Source organism: Squalius cephalus (genome assembly GCF_949319135.1).
Source record: "Squalius cephalus genome assembly, chromosome: 16".
In the NCBI taxonomy this organism is placed as follows: Eukaryota; Metazoa; Chordata; class Actinopteri; order Cypriniformes; family Leuciscidae; genus Squalius; species Squalius cephalus.
In genome coordinates this window covers 32,770,210-32,791,870 of record NC_137137.1, presented here as the reverse complement: position 1 = coordinate 32,791,870, position 21,661 = coordinate 32,770,210, and the positions used below count along the sequence as shown (strand labels likewise).

Below are 21,661 nucleotides of genomic sequence, written 5' to 3'. Positions count from 1 at the left end.
CCAAGAAACCACACATCTTTTTCGTCAACACTTGAGCCATTAATGGGATAGTTCACCCAAAAATGAAAATTCTGTCATCATTTACTCACCCTCAAGTTGTTTCAAACCTGTAAGAATTTCTTTTTTCTGCTGAACACAAAAGAAGATATTTTGAAAAATGTCTGTAACCAAACAGTTGATGGACCCCATTGACTTCCATAGGAAAAAAAAATACTATGGGTCCATCAACTGTTTTGTTACAGACATAATAAAATATTGAATTATTTTAGGTTATAATATTCCCTGACTTTTAATTTGAAAGTCCCACTGAAGTGCCTTGAAACGCGCAGCATTATTCAATGTGTTGATGTAATTTCCACTGAAACAGGAAGACAGGGCGGGGCATATCGAACAGCTCCTCCCCTTTTTAAAAATAGCCAATAGCGTTTAGTTTATATCACAGCTCGGCCAGAGCCGTTGAGCTCGATAAAGCCGCAGTTTCCTCCTAAACTCTAACCGTTCCTCCTCATAATCTCCCTCATATCATTTTAAAATACAGTATTCTGTGGGGAATTCAAAAGGGTTCGATACGTTTTCTGGTTTGCGGCTACTCGATCATATGACCCGCTATGTGTTTCGTGTCTCTGGACTCTCTGTTTATATATCTTATTTTTTTTGGCATTGTTTTGGAGCACACTAGCTTATAGATAACAGTAAGGCTAACATATTCATAGTAAAAGCCAAAAAACTTTCATGGAAACTTTAATATTATCAAGCTTTCTTGCACCCCAATCATCATTTTAAATTTAGTTCTACATTGCCATTTCAATTCGCTTTTTTACATCAGAACTGGTAGCACCTTTTGTTTTTAAGCTTATGTCAAAACCATGATGATTTTTGAATAACTAATTACTGAATCGTCAACAGCAGTAAAAGCAAGGACAATCCTGTTTTTCCTGACGTGGCCCCTTTAAGAGACGCTGTTGTACCTCCGGCCAACAGGAGGCGCTGGTCGCACATGCGCAGATGGAGTTTCACACGCAGAATGAGCGGTTCCCCTTTCAAACCACCGCGGTTTGTTTTGACACGCTGGGTTAGTTATCATCATCAGTCTCTAGAGTGGAAACCACGACAACACAACTAACAAACAGGTAATCCCCCCTTTAACTTCTTTTAACAGATAAATAAAAACAGCAAATCAGCTTTAACCCGCTTGCAGTAGTTTAGACAAAACAAAACTCATGTTCGTTATTAAAGGTAACGTTACACATCCATATAATACATAACGTACATCTCTAACCTGGCCAAATTACGTGGCTAGATACACGCTATTTTGACGTATATTTAACATCGATGTTTGCTTCAGCTATCAGGATCTGAAGAGTAAAGGAGAATTGATTTTCCTCTGGTCTTCTGTATACTATCAGGTGGATTTACTGATGTTTTATTTAACGTTAGCTGATGATATTCATTCTTCAAGTGGCTTACACTGAATTTATTGCAACGAAAGTGTAACTTAAAGTTACACTGGACACATTCTGCACGTTGTTACACATTCTGCACGTTGTTCTGCACACGTTCATTTAATAATACAATATATTATATATTATATATATTATCCTACGTTATAATTTTTCACACCCACTTTTTTTGTTACTGTACCTTTAAGACTTGTGTATGTTAATCAGTTTTGGGTGTAATGATTACAGAACTAAGTAATTACTGTAATTTTTGTGACTTTTCCCTTGAAAAAAATAAAGTAAGGTAATACTAATTTTTTTCTGTAAATTAGCTACAGTTACAGTTGTAATGACATTAAAAACTGTAACAATAGTGAAAATAAACCAAAATTGAACATATAATTCCCTTAAAATCTTTGGTCTGTACTTTGTTCTGCACACGTTCATTTAATTATATAATATATTTTAGTCCTACATGATAATTTTTCACACTCACTTTTTTGTTACTGTACCTTTAAGACTTGTGTATGTTAATTGTGTTGGGTGGTTAATGGTGTTAATTGATTCAATTACATTACTATTACTAAGTAAATAGCAGCAAGTGTTTTGCAGTACAATATGAACTCAATAGGTACATTATTTTTTGATGCAAGTACACAGTAGTTAAAGACACCTAATACAAAGTTTGATCGATCTTTTCCCCTGCTACTTTTAAAACATTTTAACCATTATTCATAATACATGTATATTGAAATCAATAGAAAAATAAGTGTACTTTAATAATATAATGAAAAATATATGTTTAAATGTCAACAAAGTATTTACAAATTAAATATGTTTGTATGTTTATTATTTAGAAAAAGTGTGCTTAAGTGTGTTAATAGACAATCATGAAAGTGAAGTTTTATTTACATTAATCTCCATATACTTTTTAAGATGTGAAGTTCCTAAAATCCTCTTTTTTTCCTGTTTATGTCTTTTTCTCTTGCACACAATTGTCATAGTTCATAAATCATTTCTACAGCTTTGATTTTAGATTTTTCCATGGTTTGTCTTGATTCAGGTTGCGTGATGCTGGAACCAGCTCAGATCCGGCGGAGAGGCGCTCAGGACTTTGAAGGTTTCTACGATCATGTGTGTTCGGCTCAAGGATCAGCTCCTGTCCGTGCGGTGAAGGCCGGCCTGAGTCGAGGGATGTTAGATTTCAACCCGGATCACATCAGTCTAGCGGACTGGAAGCCCGTGCTGTCAGCCCTGGCCATCAACAAACACCTCCAGCACGTGTCCATCAAGAGCTGTTACCTCACCAGCACTGGAGCTCAAAGTTAGTGAACACACAACCACACAAAATACACTGAACGCACAATGAGTGTCTGTCATAGTGTTTACAAAAAACATCTATCGGAAATATATTAAACTGTTCTGCACATATTATGTACAGACCAGCACTAGTTATTATTAAATTAAATTGCAACGTAGATGAATGTGTATTTAAATTGGGTCATTTATGTAGTAGAAATGTGAAATTATTTTTGAAGTTGGTGCCTTCTAGACTGAGAAAAGCCAGAAAATTTATTTTTGGCTCTTGTGGATGAAAGACAACAACTCCCAGAATGCACTTGCTCCGCTGCCCTACGAGGACACTCGCAAGTCACGCCTACCGGTTACAGAGGGCAGTATCGGAAGAAATGATTAGGGGTGTGCCGGTTTCAGAATTGTTGATGACAAATGTGACGGTTCGTAACATAACCGTCTTTCGTGGGGGGGGGGGGGGGTCGGGGGGGGGTGTTTGCGACTTTCGTGACGTTCGTCTGTTACAGGACAACTTAGTTTGAATAAAATTTATATTTGTGTAGTGTTCAATGTTGTTATCAATAGAGATACGCGGATGGGGGTATTAGTTCATCCCCAACCGCATCACAAAACTCATCATCATCCGCACCAATGTTTTTTGACCAGATTTCAAAGCCGCACCCGCCCGACATCCGCTGATTGTTTTGCGGTCTATGGACGATGCAATGCTCTGCTGATGCGAGCCGCAAGAAAGCCTTTGTCTGTTCTAGAAAGGATGCAGCAAAGATATTTAATGCTAATGTATGAGGCATAGGCCTAGGCTGAGTTTCATTCATTTACGATGAGATCCGCTCTAGTTCAACTACACAATGCAATGCAAGTGAACGCAGCGCATCGGAGCCTCAACGTCACGGTTATTATATTGTCTCCTATATTTGCTTTTTATTTATTAAATACATGCAATTGGTTGATGAAACATTTATTAAAATTAAGATACAATTTGTACAAAACGAAATTCGCTTTAAAGAAATGCTTTCTACAAAGCAAAAATTAATGAAGTGGTAAAAATCATGTCTGACGATTTACAAAACAAAACTTCATTAAGTGGTAAAAACCATGTCTCCCGATTGCAAATGTTCATTGCTAATGTTTATTATTGCAAATGTTTTTCATTTGTTTAATAAATCTCATAATGATGGCACATCACTATATCATAGCTTTTATTTCTATCTCAAATGATTAGCGGTCGCTTGGCAAAGAATCAAATACAGTTGGAAACGACGTAGACCATTAATAACACAGACTGTTAACAATTGTTTTTAATTAGTATTTAAACATTCTCTATGATAAAAAAATGTTTTAATAACACGGTTTTGGCGGTTATAGAGTTGTAATGACGGTGTTCAACTATAACCGTCGGTCTCACGGTTATATGCTAACCGTCACACCCCTAGAAATGATACAGCTAGGCTACTAGTCGACTCGAAACTGAACAGACGCTGTTTTATGGTGAGATCCCCCTATGGGCGGGTTGAAGACATGCGGGACGAGCTCCTCCTACTGGCTGGAGTCTCTCGCCTCTGGACAGAAAAGCCTCTGATGAGCTAAATGACCATTTTTTGCATCATCTGAGGTTTTTCAAGACACACAATACAGAAATCTCTCGTCTCAGGGGGACATGAGGGAGGGAAGCACGGTCATTAGAAAACACTACCGGGTTTCTACTTATACAAAGCTTAATGTATCCCTTTAAATAGAAATGTTTTCCTCTTGGAAGCTGCCCTGGATCCTCAAAACCCTTGTTACGATTGAGTGTCTTTTCTTCTCAGGTCCTTACAAGGCCCATAATAAGAAGAAGACTCCTGTGATTCATTCCAAGACTATGACGCTTCAGTTGTGTAAAGCTGTGCAAAAGTGCCTGTGTGAGTCGAGCAGCCTGAAGACGCTTCATCTGCACGGCTTGCCACTGAGAGAGAGGGACCTCACCGCTCTCACAAAGGTGCAGCTATTATTTATATGTTTGCTTTTATTTTATTATTACTTAAAGGTACACTATAGCCCCTTTCACACAGAGCGTTGATCCCTGGAAATTGCCGTAAATTTGCTAGAGTGCCTTCTGTCTGAACGCAAACACGTCCCGGGATTGATGCCGGGATGGGGACCTAGTAACATCGCATCCCGGAACGCACCCTGTGTGAACAAAAGCCAGGACCAGTGCCGTAAGGGGTGTGTCGTAGTGATGACGCATGTGCCATCGCGCAACTCTGTTGCTCTTAGAAGAAAGTTTGTGTTCGTCATCAACAAAGAAAGAACGAAAAAATGTCTGCAAACTGGAATGAAGCCGAGACCAGGAGCTCCTCACTATCCACGCTGAAGCTGAGATCGCTCGCCAGCTTTGTGGAACGGTACGCGATGCGTTAGTGTACATGGTTTTGGCGCATACGTTACACGTCACATCCTGACGTCATGTGTCTTTACGGGATATTTACAGGATGTGTGTTCACAGATTCTGGAAAATCACTGGCAGTGTGAATGAACCAAAATCAAACGATCCCGGGACACATTATCCGTGTATTTTCCGGAATCTCTGTGTGAAAGGGGCTTATGTAACTTTTGGCCCTCTAGTGGTTAAAAAACAAAAACGTGCAATTTTGCGGAAGAACATTGTGCGGATGAATATGATTCTCCTGCTGCTCATAAAACATTCACTAATATTCTTCAGAGATGTAATCAGTTTAGATGGAAAGAACCTCAAACTGACCAGCTGAAGACGTTACTGTAGCTTTACCCATTAATAGACGCGGTACTTCCTTTAAAATAAACTCCAGCACAACCATAATGAGATGATCTTCACAATAGATAATGCTTTACAGAGAGAGACAGATGACACTTGATCTGTTCAATAAAACACTTACTCTCCTGTTGAGTTATAAAACACCATTATCTTTTACAACATTTTAAACCCCTCAGTTCTCCATCTCTGAAGAGTCAAGCCGATGTTGATTCTTGTTTTATTATGAGCTTTGTCTCATTCTCTTTTCTCCAGCAGACTCTCCTCTGTTCACACACACACACACACACACACACACACACACACACACACACACACACACACACACACACACACACACACACACACACACACACACACACACACACTCTCAGGATCCGATGTTGATTCTTGTTTTATTACGAGCTTTGTCTCATTCTCTTTTCTCCAGCAGACTCTCCTCTGTTCACACACACACACACACACACACACACACACACACACACACACACACACACACACACACACACACACACACACACACACACACACACACACACACACACACACACACACACTCAGGATCCAATGTTGATTCTTGTTTTATTATGAGCTCTGTCTCATTCTCTTTTCTCCAGCAGACTCTCCTCTGTGTATACACACACACACACACACACACACACACACACTCTCAGGATCCGATGTTGATTCTTGTTTTATTACGAGCTCTGTCTCATTCTCTTTTCTCCAGCAGACTCTCCTCTGTACACACACACACACACACACACACACACACACACACACACACACACACACACACACTCAACTCCGGTACGATCAGTACGATCGATCTGACACGTGTAAAATAGTCCCAATGTAAACACTTATTATAGGTGTGCCGTAGTGATTCAGGATAAGACAAAAACACGGGTTGGAAAATGGATTCCTGGTGTACTCACTCATTATGTAATTTTTATACATTTTGAACACAAAAAAGTTACGGACTGCAGCTTTAATTTAATGTTGCTTGAAAGCATGTTCAAATAACGTTTTAATTTCTGCTAAGGGTTTAGCGAAGAGCGCGTCATTGGAGCATCTCTCTTTAGCACACTGTCCGATCGCAGATCGAGGTTTGGAAGGTGAGTTGAAGTTTTGATTCTGCCCATCAGACATTTCACTGTTTTGTGGAAATAAGGATTTTTGTCTCTCATAGTGCTGGGTAAGCTTACTTCAAAAAATGTGGTCCGTTACTGATTACAAATTACATGATAAAAATTGTAGTTGATAACATGATTTTTTATCACATTGCATTGAATAGTATAGCACTGTACCATACTGATATAAAAATACAAAGAGCATTAAATATTACATTACATCAGGGTTTCCCAGACTGTGAGTTTAATGAAAAGCAAATAATTAAATCATACACATTTAAAATCAAAATAATAATTTGAATATAATAAAAATTATAATAAAAATTTGTTTGAAAGACAGTGTAAAAAACCTTCCAAAGACAGAAATACAGGGTTAAATGACTTACTGAGTAATAATTAATCAGGAGATGATTTGATATGCAGCGTTGAGAAAATATTAAAAGTGAAATGATTTCTGTAAACCCAGCGGTTTGTGGCCTCTCGATTTGTAATTATAGGCCCCTGACTAGTGGCTGGTTTGTGTGTGCAATTTCACAAAACTAGAAGACTATCTGAATGTACATAAGCAATTTTTATTATTCTATAAATTCTATATTCTTCTAATTTATATTATTCTTTTTATTATTTAATTTTAAAACATGAAAAAAAAAAAGAATTAGGGAATTCTTAGGAATTAGGGAATAAATTATGAATTGAGTGATTGTGCCATTGTGTGAATAATATGTAATCATGCAATCAATAAAAAAGTAACTATAGACTGATTACAAGTATTTTAAAATGTACGATAATCTAATTGCAAGTGCTTAATTAGTGTAATCTGATTGCATAATCCAGATCACATGTAATCAGTTATTGCTACTGGTCACTCGTATTCAAGAAGTTTTTGTACACATGCAAACATTGTGTTTATATGTATTTGAATTGTTATTAATGCAGAAAATATTTTTGTTGTTATATTGTCCTTTGATCAGTCATTTGTCAGAGTGTGAAATATTCATCATCGATTAAGACCGTGGATTTCACTTCCTGTAATGTTACCTGGCAGGGAGCGGAGCATATGGCGAACATCATAAAGGTACAAGTCCACATTTATTAGTATCATTAATTCCTCTGGAAGCAGATTGGTGAGTTTCACCTGTCGTTTAGCACCAGGCAGTGAGGCGGCACAGCACGGTGTGGGTGGAGACGCTGCGCTACAGGAGGGCTGAGTTTGAAGCCATGAAAGGACTGCGCAGAGTTACTCTCAACGACAACATCCTGATCGGAGACAGAGGAGTAATGGCACTCGCCCGTGAGCTTACAGAGGACCTGTGGGTCAAAGGTTCGAGAGGTCACTCTTCAACACACAGGCTAGAGTTGTCAGAAGTACCAACTTCGTTACCAAGTCGTACTGAAACTTTAAAAATGTGATGATACCAGCATTTCTCTGTAGCATTTTGAGCGCTGTTGAACAGATTCTCAAACTCCTCTGATTGGCCATTGCGTTCACGCGCTCAACATATATATCTCTGATTGGCCATTGCGTTCACGCTCTCAACATATATGTCTTTGGCCATTGCGTTCACGCGCTCAACATATATGTCTCTGATTGGCCATTGCGTTCACACGCTCAACATATGTCTCTGATTGGCCATTGCGTTCACACGCTCAACATATATGTCTCTGATTGGCCATTGCGTTCACACGCTCAACATATGTCTCTGATTGGCCATTGCGTTCACACGCTCAACATATATGTCTCTGATTGGCCATTGCGTTCACACGCTCAACATATGTCTCTGATTGGCCATTGCGTTCACACGCTCAACATATATGTCTCTGATTGGCCATTGCGTTCACGCGCTCAACATATATGTCTCTGATTGGCCATTGCGTTCACACGCTCAACATATGTCTCTGATTGGCCATTGCGTTCACACGCTCAACATATATGTCTCTGATTGGCCATTGCGTTCACACGCTCAACATATGTCTCTGATTGGCCATTGCGTTCACGCGCTCAACATATATGTCTCTGATTGGCCATTGCGTTCACGCGCTCAACATATGTCTCTGATTGGCCATTGCGTTCACGCGCTCAACATATGTCTCTGATTGGCCATTGCGTTCACACGCTCAACATATATGTCTCTGATTGGCCATTGCGTTCACACGCTCAACATATGTCTCTGATTGGCCATTGCGTTCACGCGCTCAACATATATGTCTCTGATTGGCCATTGCGTTCACGCGCTCAACATATATGTCTCTGATTGGCCATTGCGTTCACGCGCTCAACATATGTCTCTGATTGGCCATTGCGTTCACGCGCTCAACATATACGTCTCTGATTGGCCATTGCGTTCACGCGCTCAACATATACGTCTCTGATTGGCCATTGTGTTCACGCGCTCAACATATATGTCCCTGATTGGCCATTGCATTCACACGCTCAACATATACGTCCCTGATTGGCCATTGCGTTCACACGCTCAACATATACGTCTCTGATTGGCCATTGCATTCACGCGCTCAACATATATGTCTCTGATTGGCCATTGCGTTCACGCGCTCAACATATGTCCCTGATTGGCCATTGCGTTCACACGCTCAACATATACGTCTCTGATTGGCCATTGCGTTCACGCGCTCAACATATATGTCTCTGATTGGCCATTGCGTTCACGCGCTCAACATATATGTCTCTGATTGGCCATTGCATTCACGCGCTCAACATATATGTCTCTGATTGGCCATTGCATTCACGCGCTCAACATATATGTCTCTAATTGGCCATTGCATTCACGCGCTCAACATATATGTCTCTGATTGGCCATTGCATTCACACGCTCAACATATATATCTCTGATTGGCCATTGCGTTCACGCTCTCAACATATATGTCTCTGATTGGCCATTGCATTCACACGCTCAACATATGTCTCTGATTGGCCATTGCGTTCACACGCTCAACATATATGTCTCTGATTGGCCATTGTGTTCACACGCTCAACATATATGTCTCTGATTGGCCATTGCATTCACGCGCTCAACATATATGTCTCTGATTGGCCATTGCATTCACACGCTCAACATATATATCTCTGATTGGCCATTGCGTTCACGCTCTCAACATATATGTCTTTGATTGGCCATTGCGTTCACGCGCTCAACATATATATCTCTGATTGGCCATTGCGTTCACGCTCTCAACATATATGTCTTTGGCCATTGCGTTCACGCTCTCAACATATATGCCTCTGATTGGCCATTGCGTTCACGCTCTCAACATATATATCTCTGATTGGCCATTGTGTTCACACGCTCAACATATATATCTCTGATTGGCCATTGCGTTCACGCGCTCAACATATATATCTCTGATTGGCCATTGCGTTCACGCTCTCAACATATATATCTCTGATTGGCCATTGCGTTCACGCTCTCAACATATATGTCTTTGATTGGCCATTGCGTTCACACGCTCAACATATATATCTCTGATTGGCCATTGCGTTCACGCGCTCAACATATATATCTCTGATTGGCCATTGCGTTCACGCTCTCAACATATATATCTCTGATTGGCCATTGCGTTCACGCGCTCAACATATATATCTCTGATTGGCCATTGCGTTCACACGCTCAACATATATATCTCTGATTGGCCATTGCGGTCACACGCTCAACATATATATCTCTGATTGGCCATTGCGTTCACGCGCTCAACATATATATCTCTGATTGGCCATTGCGTTCACGCGCTCAACATATATGTCTTTGATTGGCCATTGCGTTCACACGCTCAACATATGTCTCTCATTGGCCATTGCGTTCACACGCTCAACATATATGTCTCTGATTGGTCATTGCTTTCACACGCTCAACATATGTCTCTGATTGGCCATTGTGTTCACACGCTCAACATATATGTCTCTGATTGGCCATTGCGTTCACACGCTCAACATATGTCTCTGATTGGCCATTGTGTTCACACGCTCAACATATATGTCTCTGATTGGCCATTGCATTCACGCGCTCAACATATATGTCTCTGATTGGCCATTGCATTCACACGCTCAACATAAATGTCTCTGATTGGCTCAAAAACACTTCAAAAACATGTTGTCTTTGACGCTCTTCATCGAGCGCTTACACAGATACACACAGGAGTGTTTGAAAGCGGCGATATATTAGAGATCTTTATGATCTGTATATTAGATAGATGCCTGCTTTTAAACACTCCCGTGTGTATCTGTATAAGCGTTCGGTGAAGAGCGTCGAAGATGTCATTGGTGATCATTGCAGCCAATCACATACTGTATACATATATGTTGAGCGCGTGAACACAATGGCCAATCAGATGTGTTTAAGAATCCGTGCAACAGCGCTCAAAATGCTAGAGGGAAATGCTGGTATCGTCACATTTTTAAATTTCAGTACCGACCTGAAGTCGGTAGTTTTTGACAACTCTAACACAGGCATATACGGTATATTTGACTAGCACATATAGACCCACATTTCCACCTTCTGTTCCTCTAGCGGTGGACCTGCAGCGCTGTGGGATCTCGAACGAAGGAGCGCAAGATCTAGAGAAGATGCTTCAGTCCAATTCCACTCTGTGTGTGCTTGACATCAGGAGAAACCCGCTGATCGGTAACTCATCCAAAACTTTGGGGTTGAGGTCAGGAAGGTTTTTTAATGTTTTTGAAAGAAGTCTCTTCTGCTCACCAAGGCTGCATTTATTTGAATTAAAAATACAGTAATATTGTGAAATATTATTACAATTTGAAATAACTGCTTTCTATTTGAATATATTTATAAATGTAATTTTTTCCTATGATGGCAAAGCTGAATTTTCAGCATCATTACTCCAATCTTCGGTGTCACATGATCCTTCAGATTATCATCAATGTTGAAAAGAGTCGCACTGCTTAAAGGGATAGTTCACCCAAAAATGTAAATTACTCACCCTCAGGCCATCCAAGATGGTGTCTTTTTTTCATGAAAAAGATTTTTGCTGAAACCGTGATCCTTGGGGTGAATAAACAAACATATTCAGACAAAACGTATTAATACCTGTGGCTAAAGAGGCTGAATTGATCAAACATGTGGTCAACTCACTGTCTGCCACTGGCCTCTTGGTTGTCACCTGAAAACACTTCAATTTAACAAACAAAAAATGCTCTGAACATTTTTCTAAATTAACTTAATAAAGAAATGAAAAGAAATATAATTACTTTGCCATTATAAACAATACTGAACCATTTTAATGGCTGTAACAGTAGTATAGGCTGTGTAATGGGGAGGATATAAAAACAAAACACATTCGAATTCGGATAATCTGTCGATCGGCTAGGGTCTAAATTTGAGGCCTGTGCAGGGCTTTATGGAAAAGCACTTGAAAGCCCTTAAAGTGCTTGAATTTCACTCTCAAAAGGTTGTACGAATACAGAAATTAATAATGTAAAAACATACTGACAGAACATTTCTGCCACAATACCATGGTTACAGTTACCGTTACAACATTAAATCCGTGATGAATGTTGGTGATTTGTAGATTGAAAAGCCTTATATAACTTGCTCGTTCATGGCACAATATTTCTCCTGGTTTCCACATCAGCTCTGTTTGATCTGATATGGTTTATAACAGAGAATTCTGCGCTGAATTTGAATGAGTTCCTGACTGGTCATTAAAAATCCCATGGATTTAATGTTGACTAATATTCTAATATATAAAATGCTCCTCAAGATGATGTTTGGCCAGCACTTGCACTCTGAGACATGTTAAAAAAACAAATCATGTTCACATTACTTTGTCAACTCTTTCCTTTTCTTTTAGATAATAATGTGGTGAAAGCTGTGCTCAAAAAAGTTCTCATGAACGCCAAAAGCCAAGATTCACAGGTCTGAAAACTTTTGCAAATGTTTTAGATTATTAGATATTACATGAATCTGTTGTTTCTTGATTAAAAAGTAATGAATATCTTAAACAGTCAGTTGATCACATGTGCCGTCCTCATTGTCAGTGTTGTGTGTTCCAGTATCTTTGGCTTAAACCTTCTTCTCCTAAAGACACTCTCGATCAGTCACGGCAGTTGAGGAGGAGGAACGCAGGGAAAGCTTCATATCGAATCGGTATTTGAGTTATTTGGCTAGTTTTTTCTAGCAGTGACATGTTTAGTCTGTTTGACTGGACTGTTCACCATCATTCTCCGCAGGATCTCGCCGGTCCTCAGTAAACTCTGTGTGGAGGCCTCCTCGGCCTGGGTCAGTGGGGTACGTCCCATGGCGCACTGCTGCACGGGCGGGATTACAGAGGTAAGCACATGATGTTAGTGAGATCAGTCTCAGGAAAGGTTGGACAGGAACTGGGGCCTCATTTATAACCGTTGCGTTGCACAAAACAGGCCCTGAAAGAGGCGTACGCCTAGCCTGGATGCCAGCCGAACTTAGCCCCGCCCACAACATTTGAGGTCAGGAAGTTTGGTCTGGACTTGATCCGTTGTGGAGCAACTATGCTCGAACCAGAGCTGTTCGGACCAATCAAATTGTCAGGGCGGGCTTTATACGATGATGGACAGATGATCAACAGTAATGTAATCATCCACGTCACCAAAGAGCGCTTGGGTTGAATTCGTTTACAAAAAAGATGGCTGCCGCTGGAGAATTGAGATGTGTAGATGCCGCCATCGCGTCTGTTATAGAAGATATTGACAGCACATTAATTTTAAAAGAGGTACAGAGAACCGCGATCAAGGCATTTGTCGATCGGAAACATGAATGAAGAACATAAGTCACTTACGCCATGTCTCTGATTGGTTGTAGGTCTATCCAATTGAGTGCCGAGGCATTTTCTTTCCTGGTTCGGTTGAAACACGCCCCATAATCACAGCCCAATGGAGCAGTATCAGACTCGCATTCTGACTAGAATCTGAGTATGACGACGTCAGGCTAGCGTACGGCACTTTTCATGCATACGTTGTGATTTATAAAAACAAACATGACAGGAAAATTTGTGCACCTACACGCAAACTCTGACCCATGCGTACAACATTTTGGAGATGGAGCAGTTTGGCGACACCGATGGTGAGCTGAGGGACTGACAATAACACAATAACAGTTTAAATCAATAAAAGAATGATTTAATCTATGTTTTACATCTGATATACACATTTAGATTAAATACGCCAGTCTAATTAAGCACTTCAATTACATGAAATCATTACTGAGAAGTTAATTTTTAAAAAATATTCTAATAGATATAAATATTTGTGCTGGATGCGATGCTTTTGCACACGTTTTCTGTGGCATGCTGTGTTTTAATGTTTTAACTACAGCGAGGATTGCTTAGCGCATGATAATAGCAGAACTCATGGTCTGAGAAAATATTTCCGTGCAAACAATGATCAGTAATGCACAATTAGGCCTATCTGTTTCCATTAAAAATATAAAGCAATTAAAAATACTGTTTGGCCAGTGGAAAACATTGAGAAAATCTTTCGGGGTGGAGACTCATGTGCGCACGATCTTCCGCAGACTGGGATTTATAAAGGGAATTTTGCGCAGGTTCTGGCGTACGCACGGTTTTATAAATATTTTTTGCCGTATGCGATTTTTGGCTTTCAGGCGGACGTACACTTTTAGTAAGGATCCTACGCACAGTTTTATAAATGAGACCCCAGAAGAGTTGCCTCACAGAATTCAGATCTGCTTTTCCATTCAAATCAATAAGATGAACGTGTCTCTCTTTGTCGATCTATAAAGAGGTGCGTCACAGGCTGATGGGATGCCAGACCAGAGTTTTCAAGTAAGGGCTGTTTTATTGCTTTATGTTTATGTAAATGATGTTTTTGCATTGACACTTTTATCCAAAGGGACTTGCTAATTGCTGATTTGGTGCTCTGTAGTTTCTGTGATTGTTAATGTGGTAGTCATGATGGTTTTGTTCATCAGAACGCCACCTCTGTGAGGGTAACAGTGGAGACCGAGTCCGAGTCCGAGTCCGAGGAGGTGGATGATGCACATGTGCCGAGTCCTCAGGAGAAAATCACAAGCTTCCAGTTCAGAAGACTACAGACAGAGAACAGCCGATTACAGGTAACACAGGATCTGTAATGATTTGGCTGTGGTGGTAAGACAGCATTCAGCAGAGAGAGTGAGAATCCAAACAAATATAATCAAAGGTCATAGTCCATACCAGGCAGAGGGTCAAGCACATGTAATCAGTCCCAACACAAATACAATCCACTGAGGTAGACGGGAACAAGAAATCCCAAAATACTGACAGAGAGTGTGAACCAGAACAAACAATCAAACAAACACGACTTCATACTGAATGAAGGCAAAAGGCATTTAAATAGACAGGGTGAGGATCAAATGAAACAAGATAAACTGATAATGAGCAGTTCTGGGAAATGAAGTCCAGGAGTAACAGTCTAATGGAAACGGCACCTGTAGCTGACAGATGTGACAGTAACAGTCTGTCTGATTGATGTGTGTCAGGAGTGTATTGCAGGAGGAGGCTTGGGAAGACAGCGAGGAAAACAAAATGTCACTTTAGTTAGGAGAGACTATTCAGAGAGCTGACATGATGGAGATACACTACCTGTCAAAAGTTTGAAATAATTATGAGTTTTTGAAAGTTAAAGTTTTGAAAGTCTCGTCTGCTCACTAAGGCTGCATTAGTATAAAGAAAAACACAGTAAAACAGTATTTAAAAATATATATATATATATTATTGCAATTTAAAAGAACTGTTTTCTATCTGAATATATTTTTAAGAAATGTATTCCTGAATTTTCAGCATCATTACTCCAGTCTCATGATCCTTTTGAAATTATTCTAATATGCTGATTTCGTGCTCATTTGTTTTCAATTATTAATGGTGCTAATATATTAATAATGCTTATCAGTATGGAAAGCAGGAAATGTTGGAAAGAGGGACACATACTTTGATGAATATAAAGTTAAAAAAGAACAGTGTTTATTTGAAATAGAAATCTTTTTGAAATAGTCGCACTTTAAAATGTCTTTACTGTCACTTTTAAACAATTTAATGTCTTTGCTCAAAAGTAATAATTTCTTGAAAAAAAAAAAAAACATCTTACCGACCCCAAACTTTTGAATGATTAAAATATGAAGCAGCACAACTGTTTTCAACATTGATAATAATAATGTTTCTTGATCATCGAATCATCATATTAGAATGATTTCTGAAGGATAATGTGACACTGAAGACTGGAGTAATGATGCTGAAAATTCAGCTTTTGATCACAGGAATAAATTACACTTTACTATATATTCAAATAGAAAACAGTTATTTTAACTTGTAATAATATTTCACAATATTACTGATTTACAGTATTTTTGATCAAACAATTTCAGCCCTGGTGAGCAGAAGAGACTTCTTTCAAAACATAAAAATAATCGTAATTATTCCAGAAAGTGTGACTGGTAGTGTACAGTGTGAGCCACTAATGGCCCTTTAGGAAATAAACTCTTTTCAGACTGTTTATTTCATTTGTCCAGTCACATTTTCCAACATTGTATGTATGCTTTTCCCTCAATTTAAGTCATATCTCATATTTCATCTCAAGCCACTCGCTCACACTGTTGGTAAACAAATACACTAATTTAATAAAAATAAATAAAAACAAAGCTATATTGTTCGGTGTGGTGGGTAATGGCTTATGATCATGTTTAGATTTAGTCATAAATATGTAATAATCATGTAATAGTTCTTATTTTTATGATTAGCTCATAGTTTGAAGACAGAAAGTCCGGGACAAGGGTAAAATAATCCAATTAATGAAAAGTGGCAATGATAGTGATAACATTTTCCAAACAGTTTTATTGTGGTCTTAATATAACAAAAAGAAAAAACAAAATGCCCCAAAAGTGTACTATATGTACAGTGGCACTTGGTTTATATATTTTATCTAATGTAAAGACATTCTTCCATTTTTAAGCATGGCTTAAATATACAGTTAAATATTTTTGGTGGCACTGTGCACATAAAGTATAATGCGGTGCACTTCCTCCGCTCACCCACAGGTGGAGCTAGAAGAGTGTCGGCTGAGGCTGGCAGAGGAGAGGAACACCAGACTGAAGACCAACTCTCGCCTGGTGGAGGTACAAGCATTCCCAGATATTCTGTTGGCAAAATGAATAGTAATACTTCAGAAAGTAATGTGAATCATGTCTCTTCCTGTAGCTGGAACTGGAGAATGAGCGTTTGCGCAGTCTGAATCAATCCCTGTCTGAAGCCCATCTCAACGCCTCTGTTCTAGATGATGAACATGTCCTGGAAAGCATCGAATCCTCCTTCCACAAATTCCACGCCTTCCTGGACCTGCTGAAGGATGCTGGGTCTGTCTGATCTAATAGATCTCATATTTTACTTCTACTGTATGAATTTTGTGCCTTTTTTCTTCAGAAGTCTTGACTCCAGGTTATTATTATTTTTGGGATTAATTGAGAATTTCTTCCTGTTAGGCTGGGCCGTTTTGCGTCTATGGCTGGAATTGACCAATCAGACTTCGGGCTTCTTGGGCATCCTCAGCTCTCCTCAACGGAGCGGACACACATCAGCCGAGAGAACCAGAGAGACGAGGAGAGGAGGGAGACTTCAGCCGTGAGCAGACATAAGACAAACAAGACACATTTAAAAATGATTTTATAAAAAAATTATATTTATTTACTACCATTCAAAATTTTGGGGTCAGTAAGATTTTTTAAGTGTCTGCAGTGTGTGTACTCAAGTAAAAGTGTGTTGTAGTAAAAATCCCTCCACTCCATTTGTTACTTCCCCCATAAATCTGAAACGGTGTCTCAAAATGAGCCAATCAGGAATGTGATGCAATGTGACATCACAAATGCACAGGCCCCGCCCACGACTGGCACAAAATCCGCCCTATTAGCATAGCTCCTCCCCTGAGTGGGCTGTACACAGTCGGCCATGTTTATCTCAGCATTTAACAGTAAGAAATGTGTTCTTATTAAAGCTACTAAAGTTATTCTGAGAGCAGTGAGTGATTATGTTTTTCTTTTGTTGTTTGATTCATATTAACAGCATAAACAGCAGTGGGTTCTGTATATTACACTGCTTTCACTTTAATGCGATTTCTTTCCCTGCTGTTTAACATTCACAGACATAACTAACTGTGTTTATGTGAACTTTGTGTGTATTTGACAGTTTAAGCGCAATAAGACGTGAAAGAGAACTTGGTTTAATACTCACGGGACACTCCGTCTGACATCCAGCTTTCTGTGCGCGAGCTTCGGGTGTGTGCGCTCAGAAAACCACCAATCAGAAGTTTAGACTGATAAGGCTGATTTAAAACCGTTTAAAACGCATGCAGATTATAAACTTTCATGATGATGAAGAACTGTAATGTCACGTGAGCGTGAATACAATAGAGATGATAATCAAAACCAAACAGATGTTTTAGTTTTTGTCAGAGTATCTGAGGCAGGAGCTGTACAGGCTCCGCCCTCTTCTTGAAAGTGGGCGGGGATCAAGCAGCTCATTTACATTTAAAGATACATGCACAAAAACAGCATGTTGCAAAAATGGTGTAATAAATAATCTGTGGGGTATTTTGAGCTGAAACTTCACAGACACATTCTGGGACACCTGAGACTTATATTAAATCTGGCAAAAAGGGGCATAATAGGTCCACTTAAAAGAAATTAATATATTTTTAATTCAGCAAGGGTGCATTCATTTGATAAGTGACAGTAAAGACATTACAAATGTTATAGAAGTTTTCTATTTCAAATAAATGCTGTTCTTTTGAATTTTCTATTCATTAAAGGATCATGAAAAAGGTTTTCCAACAAAATATGGAAACATTTCAGGCATGAATTACGGTCTCCACAAAAATATTAAGCTACACTATTGTTTTCAGCATTGATAATAATCATAAATGTTTCTTGAGCATCAAATCATCATATTAGAGTGATTTCTGAAGGATCTTGTGACTCTGAAGACTGGAGTAATGATGCTGAAAACTCAGCTTTGATCACAGGAATAAATTACAGTTCACTATATATTCACATAGAAAACAGTTACTTTATATTTTAATAATATTTCACAGTTTTTACTGTATTTTTGATCAAATAAATGCAGCCTTGGTGAGCAGAAGAGACTTCTTTCAAAACATAAACATTTTTATTCTGATTGGGAAGTCCTAACAAATAAGAAAAAAATCAAAGAAATCGTTAATCTCACTTGGAAGGTAACCTTACCAACCCCAAACTTTTGAATGATAGTGTATTTATTGTTTTATGTATATCATTATTATTTCTCTAATCTCCACACAGATGGCAGACGTCCCTCGACCCGAATCAAAGACTCATTCAGAACCTCCTGCTAACGCTGAAGACATTCCCCAGCCTCATTCCCAACCGGAAGAGCCTCTGACTCCAGTCGGCTTGTGTCGTTCCCCCCAGACGTTACAGGAGGCCCCGGAGCAGAGCCGGATGTCCTCGGGCCCCTCGAGCCGTCAGAGGGCCAGCGGAGGCTCTCGCTCAGCAAGCTCAGTCAGCAGCGTCAGTCCTCAGTCCAAAGGCTCACGGTCCTCTCGGGCGAACGGGTCCGTGTGCTCGGATCGCTCTGCGTCGGGTTCTGCTGGACTGGTTGGGTTCTAGAGCTCGGTTTACTGTTGTTTAAATGTGAATGGCCTGTTATAATCCTATTATGTTTGTTTGAAAAGTTGCTGTGCTTCATGACATTCTAGGTTCAGGATGTGGTTTATTCACAGATATTAATGTTGTTTAGTTTTATAGACTCAAAAATGTTTAAAGTTTTATTATTATTTATAGTATATTTGCAGTTTAGTGACACTAAGCTTATTATATTAGACTTTTTGCTAAATTCATTGATGAAAACAGTGAAATCAAATTTGTCATCTGCTAATTGTTGTCATGTTTTTTCTATGAATAATTGTTCATTTGAAAATAAACCCATTTTTGCACATACCATTTAACCGGCGTAGTGCAATACATTTCTGTTTGCAGTATGACATTTTCATTAGTCTTTAATGGTGTTGATCTATTCACACTTTATCATATATATTATTATTATTTATTTTTTAAAATCTCATGCAATTATAAATTTTAACATTAAAAATATTATCCATTATATATAAACTGTATTGATAAAAATGAATGCTAATTATTTTAAACTGTTTAAAATGATTCTTGATTCTGAAAACACTGATTTTCACTAGTTAAATAAGTACGGTAGTTTGAAGTAAACAACAATTAATTATTTGGCACACCGTTATTTGACTGTCAGTATTAATAATTGTGTATTCCAACATATTTTTGATTTTAGATGTTACATTTAAAATGTAACATAAAATGAGCATTTAACATACATATTTATATAAAGGTTTGCCATACAGAATGAAGTGTCATTTATGTCAGATACTAAATCAAGAATATTCTGATTGTAAATTTATTCTATGACAAGCATGTGAATATTTTAAATATTTTACTGCCTGTCTTTTAATTAAAGATGTTATAATAGCAACAATATGAATTCAAATTACCGAATTATTATGTTTTAACGAAAAACGTCTGAAATGTACATAATTCATGGAATTATTGAATAATAACTTAATTAATTACAATAAGCATTACGTTTAAGAATAGAAGAGAAAAATCATCTTACCTCGTCTAACCTTTTGTATTTATTTATACACGTATATTCAGACATTTGATTGAGAAACAGTACATTGAAAACTGAGTTACGGCACGCCATTGGCTGTTTTCAGCCGCGCGTGCACGCACTCTCGTCCAATGGGAGCGCTCGACACTGACTTCAGTGACTCTCCTCCGAGCAGAAGATCATGCGTCCAGCGGGTAAGCGAAAGCTCTCCATCAAAACAACATCTGTGCAAAACACAATACACAACTTTACAGCTGAACTCACTGCTTAAATATCCTGCATTCCTGAAGCATTAGGAACATGGTGCGTTAAATAGAAAGGCAGTAGCCTTGTAATGTTAGCTGTTCTTTTGCTGTTAGCATTGTTAGCATGTTGTTATTGAATGGGGTTTATAAACAGAGACAGCGCTATGCTATCAATAACCCAACCATTGAATGCGACAGCAACGGCTTTTTCATGTTTACGAAGCTTGTGAAGGATTTGCTTAATGTTCTTCCGTTTGTTTATCAAGATAACAGTGGAATCTCTGGGGAAAGATGCTCCCTCAAGAACAAAGTGCGTTTATTTGAGTGTTATTGAGAGTTTAGCATGTACTGTCTGGGAAAATGGAAACATGATTGGTCCGGTTGGACAGAGTCTTATCTTCTTGTCCCATTATTAAAAACACCCTGTACTAAAGGCATGAACATGAAGTGAATTATGAGAAGGCAGTGTAAGACAAGGAAGATTGTATTTATGCTGAGTTTACAGAGTTGTAGATACTATTTGCATGAAGTGTAAATGGCAACAAATAGAATCGTGTTTATGCTGCGAATAGGTGCACTTACAGTCACACAAAATTTGTAAATGTAGTCATATGCTATTTGTACTTTGTACATATTCTGAAATTCCATCCACAATCTATAAGAGTGTTATATAGATTGTCTCCACACCATCAGCATCTGTACTTGTTGATGCCACACTGGATCTTATGCTTTTACTGAAAAACTTCGTACCCTTTTCTGAATTGGGTTCAAGGGACAGTGAAGAAGAACATAATTAAATGTGTTGAGATGTGATGATATTACAACTTATGCTATTACATGTCAGTATTTGTTTATTTAGAATAGCGTGCAATATAATAATTTATTAGCCTACATTACTTATTTGTGAAAAAAGTGAGACATTATAAACTATTATAAACTAACACTGATGCAACTAATTTATTAATTAATTTTTTAGAAGCCGTGTAATAAAATGGGGTCTTGATCCACTTTTAAATTCATAATTGTTTTTTTTATAATGTTGCACCACAACAGATGCTGATGATCAGAGTGAATGATCCTTAATAAATAAGAAACATGGTAAGT

General features: G+C 38.6%; 2 protein-coding genes across 5 annotated transcripts in view; both read left to right on the top strand.

Moving 5' to 3' along the window:
* The first annotated feature begins 997 nt into the window (after window positions 1-997).
* On the top strand, window positions 998-19,624 carry cep78 (centrosomal protein 78). The gene is made up of 16 exons (XM_079897446.1): window positions 998-1,130; window positions 2,503-2,763; window positions 4,562-4,731; window positions 6,569-6,641; window positions 7,628-7,731; window positions 7,803-7,977; window positions 11,177-11,290; window positions 12,477-12,541; window positions 12,679-12,772; window positions 12,856-12,955; window positions 14,402-14,444; window positions 14,591-14,734; window positions 16,691-16,768; window positions 16,851-17,005; window positions 17,132-17,270; window positions 18,962-19,624. Exons 2-16 carry the CDS (start codon window positions 2,511-2,513, stop codon window positions 19,286-19,288), a joined length of 2,034 nt encoding a protein of 677 aa, XP_079753572.1. The 5' UTR covers window positions 998-1,130; window positions 2,503-2,510; the 3' UTR covers window positions 19,289-19,624.
* Window positions 19,625-20,470: 846 nt separating this feature from the next.
* The window catches only part of cabin1 (calcineurin binding protein 1), a 146,126-nt gene continuing 144,935 nt past the window's right edge, over window positions 20,471-21,661 (top strand). For all 4 annotated transcript variants that reach the window (XM_079896190.1, XM_079896189.1, XM_079896188.1 and 1 more), the window contains exons 1-2: window positions 20,471-20,506; window positions 21,611-21,655. In XM_079896190.1, the coding sequence (XP_079752316.1) occupies window positions 21,653-21,655 (3 nt within the window). In that variant the 5' untranslated portion in view covers window positions 20,471-20,506; window positions 21,611-21,652. The remainder of the gene's footprint in view (window positions 20,507-21,610; window positions 21,656-21,661) is intronic.

Bases quoted from the DNA above. Each gene is read 5' to 3' on its own strand.
- cep78 (XM_079897446.1), top strand. From the start codon at position 2,511: ATGCTGGAACCAGCTCAGATCCGGCGGAGAGGCGCTCAGGACTTTGAA. The intron at 7,978-11,176 runs GTTCGAGAGGTC...CTGTTCCTCTAG, and splicing joins AGAGGACCTGTGGGTCAAAG to CGGTGGACCTGCAGCGCTGT. The intron at 12,773-12,855 runs GTATTTGAGTTA...CATTCTCCGCAG, and splicing joins GAAAGCTTCATATCGAATCG to GATCTCGCCGGTCCTCAGTA.